Source organism: Microchirus variegatus (assembly GCF_963457635.1).
Source record: "Microchirus variegatus genome assembly, chromosome: 7".
In the NCBI taxonomy this organism is placed as follows: Eukaryota; Metazoa; Chordata; class Actinopteri; order Pleuronectiformes; family Soleidae; genus Microchirus; species Microchirus variegatus.
Genome location: NC_139808.1, coordinates 20658702 through 20672324, shown reverse-complemented (window position 1 = coordinate 20672324; position 13623 = coordinate 20658702). Strand labels below are relative to the sequence as shown.

At 37.5% G+C, this 13623-nt stretch overlaps 1 protein-coding gene across 1 annotated transcript; it reads right to left on the bottom strand.

Annotated features, from left to right (window-relative positions):
* Positions 1-452: 452 nt before the first annotated feature.
* vamp3 (vesicle-associated membrane protein 3 (cellubrevin)) lies at positions 453-12992 on the bottom strand. The gene is made up of 5 exons (XM_083892240.1): positions 12911-12992; positions 8185-8263; positions 4588-4746; positions 3812-3863; positions 453-2653 (listed from the first exon to the last, which is right to left on the bottom strand). Coding segments are annotated over exons 1-5 (309 nt in total). The 5' UTR covers positions 12913-12992; the 3' UTR covers positions 453-2636.
* Positions 12993-13623: the final 631 nt, after the last annotated feature.

The following is a 13623-nucleotide window of genomic DNA, read 5'->3' as shown; positions in this document are numbered from 1 at the left end:
AAAAAAGGCCACTTGTTCCTGTTACAGAAAGCTACTGTGTATTACTGTGTATTATTACAGAGACCGGCTTGACAAGCAAGTCCGGCCTACAGCTAACCACAGAATATGACTATGACCTGGATGACTGAGAACCCTCAGGTTGGTAATAAATGTACACTCACTTATCTTCTACCACTATATCTTCCACGAGGGTCGGGAGGATTTTGCCATCTATGGGGAGAAAATGAAAAGTGAACGCCTTCTTTCGCCCTATGTCAGCTGGGATTGGCACCAGCGCCCCTCGTGGAGGATAAAGTGTTAGAAGATGGAGTTGAACCATAACAAATGCATAAAATAGCAAATATCTGTTAGGATGAGTTATTGCGGACTCTATAGGTCTATGGAAAGAAACAGTGACACCATGTGATTTAAGTTAAATCTATTTTATTCAAGCAAAAGGCATTTTAGGGCCAAAGAGTAGAATTGCACTTATTTGGAAATCACTGCCTCACAATTTTTTGAAATAGACGTGGAGAAGATGATGCCAATTTCCTGGCAAGTGAAATCATTTTCATCATCACCTCTGAAAATATTACAGTTTCCTGAATGACATTTCGGCCACGAGAGCATCATGAATACAGTATGACTGCCAAATATGAAATAAATGCTAGATGTCTAAAAAATAATTAATCATGAAGGCATCACACATCACTTCTGCTTGGACGATATGTACAAAAAAATCCCAATGTTTTTGTCTCCATTAACCACAACTCTTTCAAAAAGATGGAAGCAACAGAAAAATAATCATCCACTGTATTTGTTCTCCCACATTCAAACATCAGTGATGCTCAACGGGAGTGAGATGAGCACTGAGATTAGTTCTACAAGTATTAGATAGCGGGGTGGGGGGGAGCTAAAGTTAGAAGGATAATTAAACTAAAACATCACACATGGAGTATTTGAGGATTATGTCAGTGTGACTCAAGAGAAGATCAAATGATGTAAGCAGCCTAGTATTTGTTAGAATAGTTAAGATAACTACTCTTTACCTGTCATGTATTTATGGTCAGTGAGGTTTGGCTGCTCTCTGTTGGCTCTTCTCCATTGGAGAAACCAACTAAGGCATCTGTCTGAAACTACATGATCTTTGTTGTGCTTAAATATTTCACAGAGGAATAATAAAAAGCATCATGAATATGGATGGCACAATCTTTTTTTGTAGCAGCTTCTAAAGCTTTTGTCAGGCTGTGAGGTTGTTGGTTTTAAAGGCATATAATTTCCAAGTTCACACTCATTTATTCTCAACAGAGTAGCATGGAAGTCAGAAACAGGAGCGGCGTCACCTCCAAATTGACCGTGTTACAGCTGAGAAGTCAAGAAATGGACACAAATGCACCTTGTGCTAGCTAGTGTTCGCAAAAACCAGTCGAAAAATAACGTTCTGAGCCGTACTTTGAAAAAACAAAGAGCGTAGCAACGTCCACGGATAAAAGCTGAACAGTAATGTGTGTACAACTGATTTACTCTGAAAGAAATAAGTCAAAAATGCAATTCATGGTAAAAGTAACAGAGTATTTTCAATAATGAGGCAAGTGGCAGCTATCCCGGAATCCTACAGGCATTGTGAGGTCACTCTGACTTGAAAATCCAATTTAAGGGCCCTCTGGCAGAATAAATGCCCTCTCAAATCAGATATTCGGACTTCCAACTACACTACACTACACTACACTATGTACAGTTATACATAGGAGGGGAGACGTGTTGCAAATCTAGAACCAGAAGACTACATCTACTTTTTTCCATTTCTCCATGGTTACAGCTCTTTGTTGTTGGCTGACCCCCCCACCAAAAAAAAATCAAGATTATTTAACAATAAATTTTAAGTTGTTCAACAGTGATCTCAGTTTGCACTCAACCATGTGTATAAATACAACATTGACATTGAATCCTACTATTCATCCATAAACAAACGGCAAACCCAGTCTTAAAAATAAAGGAGGAAAAAAAAGCCCTTGAAAAGTTGGCATCACACTCTGAAGAGCAGAAATGTGTCGAGTGGAAAAGGGAGTTTACTTTCTTTCACTAAATGCAGGATTAGAATCTAAACTGACATGAAATAACATCAAAGGCACTTATTTTCGCCTGGCGTGCAAAATCAATGGCTATTATTAATACAGTAAAATGTAAAAAAGTAGATATATGTTTAGAAGTTAACACCAATATTCTTCACTTGTAGCCCTGAGGTTTGGAAAGTGTGTATTGCGTGTGTGTGCTTTGTCACAGAGTCAAATGTGATTCATTTATACTTTAGAAAATAGGCTTTTGTTAATATGGACTTTAATCATGAGCCTGTTTGTGTTTGAAAGTTTCCACTTTCTTTGGCACGCAGCGTGGCACTCTGGTAAAAAACAAAACAAAAAAACAATTTAGTGATGTCTGTGTAGTGCGATCATGCAGGGTTAAAAGTCAGGCTCGTTGGTGAATACACAGACACACACAAACACACAGGGCAATCCAGGACAAGGAATGAAGATCCACTGTGGGAGGGGAAGAATATTTTGGAGCTCAGTAGCCAGTAATCATGTGACCTATTCCTCTGAGAACATTGCACGTTGCTGTTCTCCTCTTCTTCAATTTTTCCTCCACTCTTCACTGTTTTATGATTTAGCCCAAACTGAAAATGAAGCAAAAACTTGATATGAGAGACTTGCAAAAACTGAACAGTTTTACCAGGGAACATTGGTACATTTACAGTGTGTCACTCATTGAAAACTGTAGTGTATAACTTTAAAAAAATAAACAAGTGTCTGTTACATTCAAACCAAATTAATTCAGACAATGTGCCCATCACTCTATCGATTCTATGGCCTTAGCTACATAGAGAATTTTCCCTATACAACCTTTCATTTTTTGCACCTTAAAGCTCACAGAGTGGTCCTATCGCACATGTACAGTATGTGAGTTATGGAGGTCTACTTACATACATTAACTTGTTTGTATGGTCAAAAACCTCCAAGTTGCTGTAAATGAGCCGATAGAAATCTCTCACTGAAGCTCAACTGAAGAAAACAGACTGTGTTGTGATTGGCAAGCCAGCGAGGGCTTTCCCAACCGTCTTGTGATTGGCCAATACCTGGAAGTGACGTAATCAGCACACCCGCTCTCAGAAGCGCAGCTCCGCCTCTGGAACGGTGGATGCACTGCTACTCATTATCAAAACATTGTTTTAACAACGTTTAAAAATGGCTTCATCACGACTCCCCGCCACAGTCCCTTTATGCCTTTGACCCACAGAGTCAGAAGACACTGTCGCTCGTGAAACACCACCACAACGGACTTTCTTCTTCTGCGGTTCTATGTACGCAACCGGATGTGCCCGGACTAGTGCCCAGAGCAGGAGGATCCACTGTTCAGGAGAGATGCTGTTTACGTAACCAGAGCGGTTTTTTTCAGAGATCTCGCTGAGCCCAAGATTACAATAAAACACAGCGTTCTCAGCAGTGGCTGAACTGTTTGTTTCGAACCTTCAGGGCTTCATAAACGAGGTAATGGTGCAGATACACACCAAAACAGCGTTAATTGGTACTTCCGTTCTATGGGAGCTTTAAAAGTTTTCCGTACACAAAGCATTGTTTTAAGAAATTCCAACACACAACCCCCCAACCCCCTCAAACTTGTGCCAGAGTACAAAACGTGTACTGGGGTTCAGGTTGTGTCAGAGTGGTGGGGCTATAACATCATTGTTTTCCCAAAGTTGAGAATTTGATGTATACATGAAAACACTGCACTGAAAATACTGCATGCTTATACCAAACACAGGCTTGTTACTCACTAATAATGATGATGATGATGATCAATATGACAGCTATCAGAATGGCCCACATCTGCAAGAAGTAACAGTACAGTTAATTCAGCCGTACAAACTTTAACTGCAATAAAAATGTGAATTCATTTGTGTTACAGATTTTTTTGTACACAATCATTCTTCTATTTTCCTTTTAGTTCACAATCATAAATAGTTAATGTACACTGTGTTGTGTAGTTAACTGATTTCTACAGATGAGACAATACACAAACTTGAGTATCTACTGATACAGATATTAGTCCAATACAGTCATTTTAGATCATTTATGAACTATGAAGCTCTCAGCAAGAACACTTGCACAGAGTCATATCAGTCAAATACATAATTATCCAACTGTGTATTGTTCTCCTAAAAAGAAGAAATAAACAGCCAAAACATGACTCACCTAAAATCTTTTGCTGATTTGTGTTACATTACATTACAGTGCATAGTGAAGCCTGGGATATATAGGATTTTTTGATTGGATTGTATTTTACTGTACAAATGTATCTGACCGATCCAGTGATCTTGACCAGTATTGGACTGATACCGATTCCCATCCATAGTCATTTCAATAATTCCTAATTTATTATTATGGAATAGCTTATGTGTACTGTTGCTAAAATAAAACAAACATGAAACTAAAATCACCCAAAGAGATAAATCAAACCAGTTAGAGAAAACACACTTAACATTAAATAATTGCATAAACATTTAAAAGTGGGCCAAAGTGAGTTTATTTGGGGGAAACTGTGTTTGGGCACCTTGCAGTTCTTCCACCAGTACTTCCTCTTCAGCTTGGCAGCACTGGTCTCAAACTGGGAGGCTCCAGCCCGCAGTGCGTCTGCCCTGTCGTCCAGTTCTGACAGCTTTTGGTCGCGTTCAAGCACTTTGTCCACATTGACTCGCATAATATCCACCACCTATTTACAAACACGCACAACAATAAAATACTGCGTTGAATAACAAGTGACACATTTAATTTAAAGAGCACATCTGATAACAAAGAAATGTGAGCCATCAGGAAATAAGGAAAATGTGCTGAATATTGTGTGTAAACATGGGTCACTGTTGAAGTAAACAACATTGATGACTTAACAGTTATTTAACACAACTACCCTTCAGGAAACATCATGAATTAATATGGTACTTCAGCAAACGTCTCAGGGCAGCACAGCAGTTTAGTTGTTTTTATGCCTGTTAAATTCTGAAGTTCTTGAATCTTAAATTACACATGTGTTTACAAACAATATCAGTGAATAAACACTAAACCCAAGTGTTCCACTGATCAACAACAAAGCAGCAGGGCGGAGTAGAGTGTGCAGGCTCATGCAGGTCTTACATAACCACTGAGACAGTGATTACATAAACTTCAGGCAGCCAATAGCAAGCTGTGTGGAATATGCTATGGTTAAAGTTCTGAGAGGGAGGGGCCAAGCTCAACAGAGCCACAACAGAGAGAGCGAGAGACAGAGAGAGGAGTAAAGGGGTTAAGAGTGACGCCCACAGAAGGAGTGAGACTTGGCAGCTTTTCCTTCCTGCTGACCTCAGTAACATGGTTTTTAAACTAAATGAAAAAGGAAATAAAAAAATAAAAAAACTGGACAAAAAACCCAGTCTCTTCTTTCTCTTCCACTGACTGTTCCCTGACATGCAGAGGTGGTGTATTAAAGAGCTATCGATTGCACATTTCCGTGATTCATGGTGTCATTGTTGCCAATGGTTATGTAAGTCTCTAGTTCACACAGCCATGAAGGAACACGGAAGCCACAGTGAGTGGCTGATTATAGAGGAGTAGCATTTAGGGCAGAATGTTAAGAGAGATCATTATCATTCATTATATTGCAAATTCACCCTGTACAACTAAAGTGGATACAAACCCTTTGGTGAGAACATTCACATAAAACAAGAAGAAACAGAAAAGATAAATATGTCTATGTAAAGAAATATACAAAATCAAACAAATACAACTTTAGGACTTGTGTGCACACATTCGAGATATTGCGTTCATTGCCCATTTACTTTTAGCAGCATCACCTGTTTACAGCATTCAATGTTGTTATGGCTAAAGGTCCAGTGAACAGCATTTAGGAGGGTTTATTGGCAGAAATTAGGGCTGGGCGGTATGACCAAAAATATATATCACGGTATTTTTCAAAATTCGAACGGTTTCACGGTATCTGACGGTATTTTTTGTTTTCGTGCATAATCAGGTGTTCACAGCATTTTCTACTCATTCTAAGAGAATTACTGCAGTAGATTAACTTAGGATGGTCTATTTTACTGTCATGAATACTGTAGAATAAATCTTGCATTTGCATGGCCCCAGAAAATGATGCTGTTTACAAAGAAGAGCTCATGATTCTAATGAAGTGAGGAATCAGAATGCAAAGACAATTGCAGTCAAAATACACAACTTTGATTGTGCAAATCAACATCTTTTATAAAAATCCCATTGTACCTGCTGATGTGAAGGGTGCTGACTTAACTTCATGCATTCTTGATATTCCAAGACATGCTTACGAGGGCAGTCAAAATTGCTCAAAAATGATATTCGAATATTCCCTCTAAAAAAAACACTTGAAAGATATTCGAATATATTCTCATAGTATTTGCATCGCGCATCTGGTGTGCGTTGCATCTGCTGCATCTGGAGGCTTTCAATCAGCCAGACTGTCAGGTGATGACAGCTTCATTCAGTGATTGAAACAAATATATAAACATTAATGAAACGTTTAAATGCAGAGCGCGCGCTCACTCGCAAAGCAGACAGCAGCGCAGCGGCTGCACGGATGTTGTGTAATCAAATATACCGGTATGGCGGTATATTAAAAATTCATATCGTGACGGGAAAAAAAAACGGTATTCGGTATGAACCGGTATACCGCCCAGCCCTAGCAGAAATTAACATCATCAATCAACATCTGTCCTGAGTTACAATCACAACTCAACTGGACAAAGCATTGGTCTCATGAGCAGAAATTAATATCCATTTACATACAGAGCAGGGAAATGGGATACGATCTTGAGTGGTCACATAAGACGCCTGCTGTGAAGTACTGTCCACTTGTGAATTAACACTCGTGACGGATGTTAATACCAGGTCTGCCGTGACTCAGAATAGTGAGCTGACTCTGCCCGTCTGTGGCCTCTGAACGCTAACCCGAGCTCTCAGCTTGTAGTTGGGCAAGCAAAGAGACGTACAACCACCCACTCGTACATTCACACCTACGGTCAATTTAAAACAAGGTTGTTCAAACTTTTGTTTTTTAAAGAGAGCCTGGTTTGATAATGTGAACATTCCCAGGGGCCAATTGTCCTTTCAGATATTTGTTTAATTGTAAAAGATTCATACAAGTTAAGGGTGTCACGATTGTAAATAAAATATTGATCAAACGAACGTCACGATTCCAACCTTCAAAAGCAAAGGTGGAATCGAGGATTTAACCAGGCCTCCCGTGTGACGTCCTGCAAACGTGCTAATGGAAAAAGAACCATTGTAGCATGTTGCCTACTCCTGTTAACCCGAAGCTGCTGCCAACTAATAGTAACCATGGCAACTGCCGATTTAAATGTATGTACTGGAACTACACTACGAAATGCCAAGCAGGTCGCATCTTACTACAAAGTCGTTTCCTTCCATGTATGATAATGTCATTGAATGTCAGTGCAGATTTGGTGAACTAACCAACATGTTGCTGGACCTTCAGAGCAACACAGAGCTACATGACTCCTTATAACTTCTCTTCTTTTATACAGTTCGTTTCCAATTGACTGGTTATTGTTACATTATCATATTGTTAATAAATGATTTAAATTTGACAATAAGGCCTTAGTGTGTTGAACACTGCAAACCAATGATGATTACATCAGTCATGGCACCATGTAGACAATCAAAATGAGTTATAATGACATAAAACCAGTGATCCTAGACTAAACTAGACTAGTATAAAAATAGCAGACCCATCTGATTTAAAAGAGATTACAAAAAATACCGGACTTGGAAAATCACAACACTGTTTTACAACAATCTTATTTTCATGGTCACAATTATCATTTTAAATGGCAATATAACCTAATCCAAGCCACACACGAGTGAACAAATGGGGAAAAAAACTCAAAGATGGCCAGGAAGCGAACCCTGAAATTCTTATTGGCTGAGCTAATGGGAACTCCGGTTTAGTGGTTTGCCAGAATGCCAGGGCCGATTTAAGTCCCAGTGTGTCCCTAGCCATAAATAATACATTAGAAAATCAAGCCGAAGCTGTAGGCCTGATAAAAATCTGACTGTGGGCCAACTGGACATGCCTGATTTAGTGTCCAGTTAACCTCAGCGTGATTTTGAACTGCGAGTATCATACCTCATCCACCTGGGCCTGGGTTTGCTGTAAGCGCTTGGTGCCTGGAGCTGCACCAGAGCCTTCTGGACCGGGGGCTGACCTGTAAGAATAATGAAAATAAACAAATAGTTTTTTTTCCAATGAAAACATTCTATTGCATAACAGATAGCTCAATGTCCATCTAAAATTCTAAAGCATTTAATCAATCTCTCGTGCACATAAAAACCAAAAGCACATAATTATCATCTCACATTAATGGACACAAAACAAGTCACTTCCTCTTGTTTTTTGGGTACAGCAGTGAGAGACCAATTATTCTGTTGGGACAACAGATTTGGGATATTTGCCATATTTAATAATCTGCATTGGCCAAATATTATTTATCAATGGGCAAATTATCACCCTCTTCACTGAAACTTTGCAGTTTATTCTACCCTTTTAATTACTTATTTCATGTATTAATACTTAGTTAATGGATATTGTTTATTGAAATTATTGTGTGTGTGTGTGTGTGTTTGTGTGTGTGTGTGTGTATACACACACATGTATATAAATACATATATACACATAAATATATCTGAGATTTGTACTCTCTACAACTTGGGAGAGATAATTATAAATCTTAAGCTTGCTACTGCCACTCTTTGGCTAAAGGCAGCAGTGCACCTCGGGTGACAAGGGCAGCAGTTCAATGAAATTGGGTGATGGGTTTAACGCCCGTCTGTACAGAACTGTAAGGATTATAGGGAGCCATAAAGACTCAGTAAAAGGTTGCATTTACCAAATTGTGGCATAAATCAAACATAACCCATGTGGGGCTGAACATTTTCTGATTTTTCAGCTTCTTAAATGTGAATATTTTCTGGTTTCTTTGCTCCATTTAAAAAAGAAATCATGAAAACTGAATTATTTTTGGTTTGAGAACATCTTCATTTCCAGGTTTGAGAAACACTGATTAACAATTACTGACATTTTATGGATAAAACACTTAGTAAAAACAACAGACAGATTAATTGATTACGTAAAGAATCATTAATTGCCACTCTAAACCCATGACACATGATAAAAAGCACATGGATTCAGATATCGTCAGAGTGGCTTCAGGCCTCACTTGAATGCGTAAATAACTCTGATATGAATCAGATATGTGCATCTTCCATCGAAGTGGACAGATTAGACACTACCCTGCCGATGTGACGTGTGCCTCCTTAAAAATAAGACTGGTAAATGTGGTAAATAATAAACAAGTACACAATCTAAAATCACATGATTCGTTTAACCACTGCAATGAAAGAATGAAGGCTCAAGCCAGTGGACACAATAACACCAATTTCATTTCCATTTCCCTTTTCAGGACAGTAGCCAAGCCTATCCTGTGATTTGTCTCCCCAAGTATTAACCAGTGTAAATGCAGATTTCAGATACAGAATGTGAGCAGAAAAACCAAACAAAAAAACCCCAAAACATATAGGCAACCAGAATGGCTTCTTTCTTCTGAGATCCACCAGGTGAGCTGCAGATGCTGAACACTTATTGCAGACACAGGGAGCAGGCACAGCAACATGGGTCATCTCAGCAGCTCGCAGTTTTTGTTGCTTAGTAACAACGGACGCGACAGAAGAGGAACACTACAAATGCCTTGGTTAAAAACACCTCTGACCTCTTCTCCCATGCATTTTTAGACATTTGTGCATGTGAGCGGTCATTATACACACTGTATAATATACACTCAGAAATAAGACATGTCTACATGTTGTTTTTACTTTAAACTCTGATAGATTGCATGAAATATGATTACAGATCGTTAAAAAGAGGAAAATATAGTGTGACAGCGTAAGTGTGATGTTTACACTAGAGTTGAGTCATTTGACCTTGGAATTATTGCCTATTGTAATTTTTCAGTGTGAGAGTGAGACTGTATAATTAATACTTGTTAAAATTACCAATTTTCTTGATTTGTATTATACTTGGGTTTTTAAGTTAGCCATATCAGTTATTTTTATATTAACCATATGTGTAAAATAGTATAATTCAGTGAATAATTTTGCTTTCTGGTGCCACTGTAATTCATGTGTTTATTTTAGAACCTTTTAATGGTTATAGGGCTGCAACTGACATTTATTTTCAGTCAATTAATCTGTTGATTATTACCTCAATTAATTACTTTTTTGGTCCAGAAGATGTCTGAAAATACTGATTGGTAAATGGAAATGATGATGTTGTCAAATCTCTTGTTTAGTCCACAAGGCAAAATTATTGATTTGAAAATTATTTCTGTTATAAAAAAATCATGAGGCTCGTTTTAATTATATATATAAAAAAAACACTCAAACGGATTAATCACAAGATTAGAAAAGTGATTTTGTTTTGAACATTCAAGTATCAAATCTTAATTTCTGACACAGTCACGCACAATCATTTTACACTAATTTAACTCCTTTTAAAATGAACATGTTTTTGCAAAAATCTTTCACACTTTATAATATATGAATACATACGTTTGGCTTTGGAAAAAAGTTGTTTGGTCCAGAAAATGTTCATGTTGAGAAATGTTGTTTGGTTTCAGTTGCTGTGTCTACAAACTAAGATTAGTCAATTTTAATTATAACTTTATTAAATTCTTTCAATTATCCATTAATCATGCAATGGTTCCAGCCATGACTAAAGTTAAAGGGCAGTAACTTGATAGGTATTTGTTATAAAAACTTAGGTCAGTGCAGCCTCTGCAGTGATATCCCAACACGTCATGGAAAACTCTGTTAACTTCCTCCTTGGCTTAAGTGGTGGAGGCTTGTCAAGTCCGATAAAACTGCAGTCACCGACAGTTTCGCAATTGCAATCTTTTTTCCATTAATTAATTTTAAATTACTACATGGCTCGACATCAGGGAGAACAACAAATTTAAATGTTCAGGATCAAACAAGCTTTACAACAAAACAGGATCCAGCATACAGGAGAACATGACATCTGATTGTGAGTAAAGCCTCTCCCATCTCTCCCTCTGTGTGATATTTACACAGGTGTAAAACTAACAGTGCTGCATCACACCGATTACATGAGGAACAGTATTTCCCTTTTCTGTTTTTCTATCATTTCTTTATGAAAATGTGTAAAGAAATGGCTTAAATGGCTTCTATTCCTGTCCACAGTCAAACGTCCACTTTGTATACAACCCAATTTTTACTATTACACAAAGCAACGTTCTGTGTGTGACAAAATTGACCCTCCATATACACTCAATCTGGCCCTGTGGTCATCCAATCAAAACTTACTTACTTACTGTCCCCTGGGAGCCATTACAAAAACAGAGGTGATGTGTTTCAAGCTGTTGCTGCCCTTAATTTATGGAATTATTTCCCCACGCCACTGTGATCCAGGGATTCCTGACATACTTTTATGAAGTAGTGATATCTAATCTACCTTATGTTTGTTTTTGATGGGTCTTCGGTGTTGCGTTTTATTTTTACGACTTTTACCCTATTACGCTTCTGCTTCTTTATAACTTGCTTTTAATCTCTGTGCTGTGTTTAAGTGAATTTTAATTCAGTCAGACGTTGTTACAGATTCATAGTGCAGTACTTATTTAACTGAAAAGCAGCACATTTTTAATCCGTGAAATGTGTTATATAATTAACCTTAACTGTACAGACACTACCAATCTATGTCAAATTGTACTAGGGTTGAAACTAAAACTTGATTATTGACCGAGTACCAAATTAATCTGCAACTTTTTCTAATCAATTTATTCCTTTGAGTGTTTTTTATTTGTAAGAATTAAATGATAAATGATTTTATGAAAATTAGAAACTTTAAAGGGTATTTTAAATAAGAAATTAGATCTGCCTTTCCTGACAAGACAATGTGAGACATGGACATTCCTAATTGTCAGTTAGTTAATTCGTTTATTTCCATCACAGGTACACAAATAAATGATATATTTAAGTAAAAACGCATTCTTATAAAAAATAAATAGACTGAAACTGTGTAGGCTGAAGCGCAAGCTTATTTTGCATACCCCAAGTACTTTTGTTACCCACCAGTACACAATGTTTTGAGTACTTCATTTGAATTCCTCTGTACAATACTTCCACATCATGTTATACAGTTTTTCTTAATTTCCTCCGAGTTGATATTTACGCTCTCTGGTTGTGAACAGATTCTGTATTCTCTTTGGCAGAAGGTCATTTTGATACATTTGACCGACATACATTTCAAATTTCAACGTATGTAGGTTCAGGAATAATACATTACATGGTTAAGTAAAATAGGTGATAATTCTTGCAAAGCACGTTGTTGCTAAATTAAAATAGGTTTTCTGTTAGTTTTATAGGTGTTGCCCCAAACTTCAACATAACACAAACACAATGAGCGACAAACAGGAAAGTTAGCCATCAATGGATTTCCTTTTCAACTGAACTTTCCACATTACGGAGACTTCATTGTTTTCCGAACTACTGCTGCAATATTAACAACCACAACTAAACCACGATATAACTGCCACTTATTTATCGTGTGAATATACGATAATGTTGACGTATTTTCATCAATGTTGTGTCGGCTAGCTTCTTAGCTACATTTCGTCAACTTGCGCGCTAGCACTTGTTGCATGCTAACTAGCAAACGCAGCAAAGTTTTGGGCGTTGCTTTATCAAACATACCGGAAGGCCGGTGTGTTGGACAGCGTTTCACTCACTTTCAAGAGTTTGGTTTAAGAGTAAAAAGTTAAGTACAAACACAGCATACTTACATTTTGAGAAGATATTTCGTTGAACAACCCGAAGCGACTTGTTGGTTGTGAGCTAAAGTGTCAAGTCGTAACAGTCACAGCCTTCTTCGGTTGTTATGCTGCCTTCACGTACCGTTGGAGTTTTTCAAGATACCGTTCAAAGCACACAGCGAATATCTATATAAAAATATTTAAATTTAAATAATGAATTATTTATTAGCGCAAAAAGTATGGCAATGCTACTCGATTAATCAATAAACTATAACCCCCGCCCCGCAAAAATCGACTTGTTTTAATATGTGCAGTTTATTTATTTATTTTACGTGCCTATCAAGTCTCACGAGAGGCGCTTAAACGCACCAATAAAGAGACAGTAGCCCAATTCGTAAAGTGCGTATACCTGCATTTATAAACAAACAATAAAACAACACTTTGAGAAAGAGATTATCGAAAATTATACCATGACGCCGCATGTGTTTGTATTTTCGAAGTTGATTCGTGTTATTAGTATTACTCTTTATAAGTGAGGAAAAGACGACCATAAAAGCCCGTGATCAGCATGTGACTGTAATTGTTCCACTTTCATGGTTAAAACGGTTTACTGTTGAGATGGGTTTGAATGTCACGACTTGTTATTAAGAAGACATTATTATATTTATAGAAGAGGGAGGAACATTTGTTTTTATATTTATTTTATTGCTTTCAGTATTGTCCATAAAATGTCGTTCATTGTT

Excerpts from the sequence above, each read along its gene's own strand:
- vamp3 (XM_083892240.1), bottom strand. Across the intron at positions 4,747-8,184 it reads CCCAGGCCCAGGTGGATGAG|GTGGTGGATATTATGCGAGT; the intron begins GTATGATACTCG and ends GTTTGTAAATAG. Across the intron at positions 3,864-4,587 it reads ACTGGTGGAAGAACTGCAAG|ATGTGGGCCATTCTGATAGC; the intron begins GTGCCCAAACAC and ends TACTTCTTGCAG.